The sequence below is a fragment of the Elephantulus edwardii genome, unplaced genomic scaffold, assembly GCF_000299155.1.
Source record: "Elephantulus edwardii isolate Elephantulus edwardi_28Jun2011 unplaced genomic scaffold, EleEdw1.0 scaffold00044, whole genome shotgun sequence".
NCBI lineage: Eukaryota > Metazoa > Chordata > Mammalia > Macroscelidea > Macroscelididae > Elephantulus > Elephantulus edwardii.
The window spans coordinates 12,331,961-12,341,005 of NW_006399794.1; the positions used below are offsets into that span (position 1 = coordinate 12,331,961).

The window sequence follows — 9,045 nt, forward strand, 5'->3', positions numbered from 1 at the left end:
TTGGGACATATTATCAGGAGGAACTAATTCCTGGAGAAGGACTTCATACTTAGTTAAGTAGGGGAACAGTGGAAAAAGGACTAGCATAATGGTTGTAGTGATTGTGAAGATGGTGCAGGGCTACATAGTGTTTCATTCTGCTGTAGATTTGCTCTCTGAGTCAGAGCCTCCTTGACAGCACAAAACAGGAACCTCTCAGTTGCACATGAGGGCATGCAACCCCTACACTAGAATCATTTGATTTCACACATAGGCAATATAAGTACAGCACAGGCCAAATCTTTAACCAGCCAAACCTCTTCAAGACATACCCACAAAAGAGAAGACTTTCTTGACCTCCTAGCTTAGACATTGTCTCTGCTACTGTCTCTGGGCTTCAACTCAGGTAGACTATTTATTTGCCCATTAAACCTTCTTGATCTGAATTTTTAAATTCATTTATTTACCTAAAGGCATATTTATCTTTTATCTAACAATAGTTCATACTCGTGTTTCCTGGTTACCTTACAGCCATCCACACACCTCTGTTTCACATTGATAGGAAAGACTTTATCCTAGAATGGGACAGAGCAGGGTCATAGGACCAGTTTTGTATCACATCACCTTTATGAACAAGTCTCAATGGTGACTCTAGAACTTACGTTCTCTCTCTTTTCTCCCCAGGGAGGTAAATGTTTCCAGGAAAGGTAAGAAGAGGGGTTTGTTTTGTTTTGGTAAAAGGCAGCAGGGTGTCAGGAAGCATGTATACCCATGAAGAGGGATGTAGAGTTATGAAAAGATGTGCTAAAAGTTTCCCCCATATTCCTCACTATTCTCAAAGACCCAATTCTCTATAAAATACTGCCTAGAATTCTGGAATATCTAAACCTACTGTGAATTTTTTAAATAGGATTTAACCAGTTACATGCTTTGGAAAAGAGCCATGATTAAGATGTACAAGTTGACTGAGACTCCTTGAAGTGTCTTAAAGAAATTCAGCCTTCTTTATCTCTGAGAATCTATCCCTCTGCGTGCCTCTGCCCCTGTTTATCTTCTCTTTTCTGATTGAACAGCGAGTAAGCAACAGGGGCTCTGGATTTCAGGTCCATAACCCTGATTTCAAGGTCTGCTCAGCCATTAAATTCTCAAGCAGGCCACTTCCTCACACTGCAGCCTCATTCAAAGATCAAGAAGTTGGCCAGAAAAGCACACAAATAGCTAATTTTGTTGTGCACTCCTCGTGTTCCAGACCCAAGGGTGATACAAAGAGTTTGTACTAATTTACTAACTGAAAGGTTAGTAGAACTGCCCAATGGCATCATAGAGCATTCTGGGGGCCGTGTCCCTAGGAAATTGTGCTGCCAGCCCAAAGGCCATGCCTTTCTGCTGTCTGAACCCATCAGTGGCTCACAGGGAGAAAGACGATCTCCTCCTGTACAGTTTCTGGTCTCAGAAATCCACTGGAGCTGTGAATCAGTTCTGACACAATAGCAGTGAATTGCTGTTGTTTTTTTTTTAAACAACATCATGGAAGAAGGTAAAAAAAAAAGACAAGAAATTCAACCTGTATCAGATGGTCTTGTATGTAAATATAGTAGACCGTACTTATACCATAGCAGCACTGCAGAGGGTCATGTAATCAGGAATTCCTGGTGCTAAAGGAATCGCCTACCCTCAAGTCCTGAATCAAAAAGGTGATTATTATAAATTGGAGTTTACTTACATTATCAAAGTAATCCATAAGAGACTTTCTGGCACTGGGACTCTGGAAGGATGTTGTATGAAACAGGTGTCTCAAACTCTTTTTCCCTCAGGAGTAAGACCTGGGAACTGAAGAAGCTGGTCATTGTCTACCAATACCTAGTGACTGAGTATTCTGTGCCAGAACTGAGGACATTTGGAGGTGAGGTGAACTCTAGGAACTGTGGGACTGGTCTGCCTGGGGAACAGAAAGATACAATCAGGATGAAGAACTGATGCCCAGGGTTGGAGGAAATCGCAGCATCAGAGATGGCAAGTTCAAGTAGGTAGGGCAGGGAGAGGTAGAAAAGCTGGTGGATGGAAAGGTCATGGCAAGGACCAGAGTTAGCTGGGTTTTATTTCCCCACATGCCAAGGCTCAGAGTTACTCCACAGACCACTGATAACCACCACCTCCTGTCATCCAAGACTTCCCAAGTGTAACTATGGTTCCTCTTTTCTGCAGAAGACATCACGTTGGATCCAGAAACAGCCAATCCCTGGCTCATCCTTTCTGAGGATCCGAGAGAAGTGAAGCTTGGAGATGAATACCAAGAGTCCCTTGACAATGATGAGAGATTTGATTGTTTTCCCATGGTCCTTGGTGCCCAGAGCTTCAGCTCTGGAAAGCATCACTGGAAAGTCGACGTGACCGGAAAGAAAGCCTGGGACCTAGGGGTTTGTAGAGACTCTGTGCAAAGGAAGGGACCATTTTTGCTCAACCCTGAGAATGGCTTCTGGACAATTTGGCTGTGGGACAAACAAAAATATGAGGCTGGGACCTCCCCAACGACCTCACTTGACCTTGAGGTACCTCCAAGCCAAGTAGGAATATTCTTGGACTGTGATTCTGGCACAGTCTCCTTCTACAACATCACTAATGGTGGCTCCCTTATCTACGCTTTCTCTGAATGTGCCTTTGGTGGTGAGCCCCTGTGGCCCTTCTTTAACCCTGGTGTCAATGATGACGGAGAAAACACTGATCCTCTGAAACTCTGTCCACTAAGTTAAGAATAGTAGAGGCCTAGTAATGACTGGTGTCCTTCTGTGGACACTGTCACCTGCTCCCCATCAGGTCCCTCTTAGTCACTTGCCCTGCTTCTTTTTCCATTAACTCTGAGCCCCAGCATTCCTTACCTAGATTGCTTATGATTCCTTCCCAGAAATCAGACTACTTCTGTTGGTCCCAACCATCAACAGAAAAATATATGCTGTCTTCTCTATGTGATTAAAGATGTGTTGGGTTGTTTTTGGGGGTTTTTTCCTCTCTCTCTGCCCCTACAGCCATTGCTTTTGGTCAGATTTCTATTCTCTCTTGCTTGGATGAGAGAAGGGCTTTCCGACAAAATTGCGCCTCAGTCTATACATCCAGAACTTTCTCCTCATTTACATCTTGGGTGACATTCCACATCTGATTATAAATGACTCCACATTGCCTGTTTTAATTAAAAAGCCATGTTCCAAAATGAGGGCTAATTTAGCAAGGCCTTGGAGTGCTATGGTAAATATTCAGCCTATTGTATATACTTTACTACATGTTCACCACAAATATTGCACATTAAATAATTACCACCTTGAAATTGTGAAAATTCATTTGTCCTTTTAAAATATCTTTTTATTGTGATTTTTAAAAAGTTTACATAAAAGTTATATATTTATTCATTTTTACACACTTTCCTCACTACTCTCTGAGTTCACTTTTATTTAAAAAAAAAAAACTGTTCACTGCTCCATGAATTCCTCCTTCCTCCCCACCCCTCTCATAGAGCACTTTGCTATGCACCTCTTATTCTGGACTGTTGTCATACAAGTAATGTCTAATCATATATGCCTTTTAAACGGTTCTTTTCTACATCTATTGTAACGCAGTATTCTTTATTTATCCCCTCTTTTCTTGTTTCCCCCATCCCCATATCAGTTCTTTTTTTCCTTTTTTTAATTGGTTTGCTTACAAAGTTTATATACATTGTGTTTCACACTATCCATTCACATTTTGTTTCATGCAACCATTCTCATGCATTATTTTTTCTAAGTTAATCACCATGGACCTTGCCCATCACGTGTTTTTGACATCCTACAACTTTTCTAGACAGATTTCATTAAGTGGGCTCATGACCCAGGAGACTTGCTGTCTATTTTGTGAACAAAATTTCAAAGAATCCATTGGCTTAGGCATAATGTTTGCCTGCAGTCTACCAAGAACCATAGTGTGTAATGCTATAGCTAGTACTAATTATGTAAAATTTTGAAAAATGACTGCAGGCAAGGAAAACTTTAGGAATAAGTTCTCTTCATAGCCACGAGAATTAAGGAAATCCCCATGGGTGAACAGTTCAAGGCTAATGGGAATATTCTTGCATCAGGCAAGATGAGTCTCTCATCCTCTTAAACATCTTTCAGGAAAACCTCCTCCTCAAGTGTATGTGCTCCCTGCAAAACATAGCAGGCCAAAACTTTGAAGAATCTTGAATTTTCATCCCTGTACAATTCCAGTTGCACAGACGTTGAGAACCCTGAATTGTGTCCAACACTTTCTTCTGCTGCTTGCTGACTCTTAGAATCCTTTTGCACTCATTTTACACCTTGGTTTAAGTTTGCACAATGCTTTTGGTTGCAATATCATATATTACTATTTTAATAGTACTAGTTCTAGTGCCAGGCCCACTGTCTCTCCATCTGTTGGATACAGAAAAGTCCTTTATCCTTCAGCAACTATGACCCTGAGTTCCTTAGCGATATCCATGTGTCTTGATCTTCTACATGGTGAGCAACTCCTTGAGCAAAGGCTCAGGTCTCAAGGATGTATTCCACTTCTGGTGTTTCTTCCACGTTGGTAGCAATGTGCCCTGCTCGTGGGTAATTTTCTTCCTCTTTTAACTTTAGTGATATAAATAGCATGTCAGGTCACACCTCAGGGAAACTCTCCCTGTACATCAGATTATGGCTATAAAATATTTGAGAATTCCATTCCACACTTTATTCTTTTATGCCTTAAATAGATTGTTTTTGTTGTGTTTGTTTTTTTTTTTATGTTGTAATTGAAATACTCATGGTAGGTAGTTTCCTCATTATTTATTTTGGTTTAGTTTCGTTTTCATGCACCTTTTTTTCTGGTATCCTTACTATATGCAAGCCCAGCAGTGTTTGTTAAGATGGCAGTGTTTTGCTCAGTTGTAAGCACGGTTGTACAGAGTGGAAACCAACTTGATGGCACCTAGCAACAAGCATGGACATGAGTAGTGTTGTTGTCATTTTACAGTTGAAGGAAGACTTGCCAATGAAATGAATTAACTTTCTGAAGGACAAAGAGTATAATTTCTCTCTTTTTTTTTTAGTGGTTGTTACATATCATTCTGGGTTTTCATTTGATCATTCATACATATTTCATTTGAACATACATATTTTGTGTCATAACACTGATTACAATTGATTAATGTAATGAAGTCTAGAGTCAATATCAAGTAGTACTATTTATTAGCGTGCCAGGTTCCTGTTGTCGTATACTGTTGAGTCAGAACCAATTCATAGCTGACCCTTGAATGAGATTTCCGAAGTTGTTACTCACACAACTTTGACAGCACATCTTTCTCCTGCAGTTGAGCTGGTGGATTTGAACTACATATCTTTGGGTTCAATTCCTTCACACTAGGCCAGAAGATTGTGCCAAGATTCAAATTCAATTATGGTCCAGAAGTTCATGTTTTTTCTTAAACATCAAATGACAAGGTTTCACAGATATCTGGTTGTTTATTTTATTGTCTTCAAAGTTAGTACAAATAATTTTGTTCAAAGTCAGTCGAACTCTTAAAAATCTCCTAAAAGTAAGCAAAGAAGAGTAAATCCCTACAATGGTAAATGAACCAACACCAGTCAGCTATGCCACCCAGTTAGTAATACAAACTCAGCATTGTGTCTTTTGAAAAGACAAAATCTTGACCACAAAATCTATAATCAGCCTAGCCTTGACCTCATACGTTATGTGGTTCAGTATAGAATCGGTCAACATACAAATATTGACAACCAAAATGTGTCTATGTGTTAAAAGGCACAGGGCACCAATGTCACAGGGTAACTGTGCTACATATGCCAGGAAAAGACAACATGGAGTTTCTCAGAATGGCAGCCAGCTCTGTCCAGAGGCTGTTTCTAAACTCCTTGGAAAAGGAAGGGGAGGATGAGGATATAGAAAACTGATGAGCAAGGCAATAAAAGCCACCATACAGGAGCAGAGACAAGTCATACCAGACATGAACACAAATAGCACAGGCAAACCTGGCAGCAGCCCTGTGCTCATATCAGCGGCACGCCGCTGGGCCACACAGGCAGCTGCTTCACCAGGAGAGCACCTGGGAGTAAAGAAAAGAAGCTCTCAGGACCACAGACAAATAAACTCTCAGGATTACAATATGGCTGAGCACTGTGGAAAGAGCCCTAGGGACAAAATGGTTAGAGAATGTACCTTCTACAAAAAAGGTTAAAAAATGGGTTAAATTCACCAACTGCTTTGATGGAGAAAGAGAAAGCAACCTGCTTCCATAAAGATGGCTTGGATATGGTGGCTTAGTGGTAAGAAGGTGTGCTGCCAACACAATGGTACACAGTACACATCCAGGAGTTGCTCTGCAGGAGAAAGATGGGCAATATCTTCCCATGTGATTTAGTGTCTTTGAAAATGCACTGGAGGGTCAGCTATGAGTTGGTCCCAACACTACAGTACGTAACAACAATTCAGTTCTGCAAGTTAACTATGAGTCAGAATCAAGTCAATGACTGTATGTAGAAGTAAGTGCTGGGTGAGCACTGATGACCAGATAATGGTCCAATGCCATTGTCAACAAAATCCCTGATGATGCAAAGAAAGCAATATGATTGAAAATTTAGAAGACACAACTATCAAGAGGCATCTCTCCAACATGGAAACAGAATAGAAACGAAGTATCGGGCACAGTGGGAGTGTATTGGATGGTCAGCCAAAGCCAGCATGCAGAGGGAAAAATACAGAGGTTTATGGATCGAACATCATCATGTTCAATGACGACAATGGAGATAAACCAGCACAAAATAGGAGATAAGGAGAGGGACATCCAAGTCTGCTGGCTAGGGATAGCCAAGAGAATAAATATCTCGCGATGTTTCCTGTTGCAGTAAACAGGAGACCATACTGACTTCTCCTCAACTGTATTTATTCATACTGTAATTTGAAGCACTTACAGTGAGAAATGAAATCACTTGGGTTTTTTCCTTCCTATGGAGGAATCTAACTAATAGATAATGATTTAATAAAAGCTACCAATTGGCAGCATCAGGATGGATGGTGAAGAGATTGAGATTGTTCACAGTTTAAGTTTGCTTGGCTCCACAGTCAACACTCTTGGCACCAATAGCCAGGAAATTAAAAGGTGCATTGCCCTGGGAAAGTCTGCTGTTAGGGACCTCTCCAAAGTACTGAAGAGCAATGGTATCTCTCTGGAGACTAAGGTGTGTCTGATACAGGCCATAGTCTTTGCAATCACTTGTTATGCATTAGAGAGTTGAACAATGACCAAGGAGGATAGGAGAATTGATGCCTTTGAGCCGTAGTGCTGGAGAAGAGTATTGGGAGTACTATGGACTGCTAGGAAAACCAACAGATTCATCCTGGAAAGGGTTAAACTGGGCGACTCCCTGGAGGCAAGGATTCTGAGGCTCGATCTAACACATTTGGGGCATGTTGTTAAGGAGGGACCGGTCCTTGGAGAGGGACATCATGCTTGGGACGGTGGAGGGACAGCGCAGGAGGGGAAGACCGTCTATGAGGTGGATTGATTCAGTGACTGGGATAATCGGGATGGGAGTGTCAGAGACAGTGTGATTGGCACAGGACAGAGCGGAGTTTAGGGCTGTTGTACATAGGGTCGCTATGAGTTGCAAACGACTCGACGGCACATAACAGCAATAACAACATCCATTAAGAACTTGGAGTTGCTGAGTGGTACAGATAGTTAAGACACTCAGCTGCTAACCTAAATGCTGGTGGTTCTAGTCAGACAGAATCTTCATAAGACCCAGGGATATACTTCTGAAAAATTTGTCACTGAAACTCTATTGCGCACATTCCGCTCTGTTCCACAGGCTTCACATGAGTTGGATTAAATTTTAAAGCTTTTTTTTCTTGCTTGTCTTTACTGAGGACTTATTTGTTGTTGTTGTTGTTGTTGTTGTTGTTGTTATGTGCTGTCGAGTCTCTTGCAATTCAGTGACCCTCTGTACAACAAGCCTAAACCCTGCTCTACCTCATACCAACCTTACTGTCTCTGACACACCTATCCCCATTACCCAGTGATGGAATCAATCCATCTCATCAAGGGCCTTCCTTTCCTGTGCTGTCCACCATCCAAAGCACAACATCTCTCTCCAAACATTGATGCCACCTTTCAACATATCCAAACTATGTCAGCTTAAGAATCCTTGCCTCCAAGAAGCAACCTGGCTTCACCCTCTCCAGGACGAGACTAAGGTGCACTTGATACAAGCCATGGTCTTTGCCATTACTTGCTATGAATCAGAGAGCTGGACAATGACTAGGGATGATAAAAGGACAGTTGATACCTTTCAGGACTTAACTAGGTACCTGAAAACGTGTCAAAGACCTTATATAGTATTTGTCCTAAGATGTCTCACAACAATGTGACAAGGCAAGTAATATACACCCCATTTTTCACAGTGATGAACAAGAGACTTTTGTTGGTTGCTATCAAGTCAGCTACAACTCATAGCAACTCTATGAACAACAGATCTGAAGCTTACACTGTCCTACACGATCACCATTATCTACATCATGCTCAAACCCATGGTGCTTGTCACATGTCACCGCATCTCATTGAAGGTCTTCCTCTCTTACCGACGCTCTACATTTCTCTGCATAATGCATCTATTAAAAGACTCTCAGAGAACTTAATTGTACTCATGTGAAACCTATACCCAGACCAGGAGGCTGTCATGCAAACAGAGCAGGGGAACACTGTATAGTTTTAAATTAAGAAGGGAGTGTGTCAGAGTTGAATTCGCTCTCCATAACTATTCAACCTGTATGCTGAAGAACTACTTGAAAAGCTGGATTCTATGAAGAGTAATGTGGCATCAGAAACAGAGGGAGACTCATCAATAACCTGCGCTAAGCAGCTGACACAAATTTGCTTGTTGAAAAGGAGGATTTGAAGCACTTGTTGCTTATCGATCAAGGAATGCAGCCTTCAGTATGGATTGCACCTCAACATCAAGAAAACAAAGATTCTTAGCACTAGACCAATAGAAAACATCATGATGGAGACAAGATTGAAACTGTCAA

The 9,045-nt window shown here is 41.3% G+C and overlaps 1 protein-coding gene across 1 annotated transcript; it reads left to right on the forward strand.

The window, feature by feature from the left end:
• Positions 1-621: 621 nt before the first annotated feature.
• LOC102862246 (E3 ubiquitin-protein ligase TRIM21-like) lies at positions 622-2,729 on the forward strand. The gene is made up of 3 exons (XM_006885709.1): positions 622-686; positions 1,794-1,882; positions 2,185-2,729. Exons 1-3 carry the CDS (start codon positions 622-624, stop codon positions 2,727-2,729), a joined length of 699 nt encoding a protein of 232 aa, XP_006885771.1.
• Positions 2,730-9,045: the final 6,316 nt, after the last annotated feature.

Bases quoted from the DNA above. Each gene is read 5' to 3' on its own strand.
- LOC102862246 (XM_006885709.1), top strand. From the start codon at position 622: ATGGTGACTCTAGAACTTACGTTCTCTCTCTTTTCTCCCCAGGGAGGT. The intron at 687-1,793 runs GTAAGAAGAGGG...TTTTTCCCTCAG, and splicing joins GGTAAATGTTTCCAGGAAAG to GAGTAAGACCTGGGAACTGA. The intron at 1,883-2,184 runs GTGAGGTGAACT...TCTTTTCTGCAG, and splicing joins AGAACTGAGGACATTTGGAG to AAGACATCACGTTGGATCCA.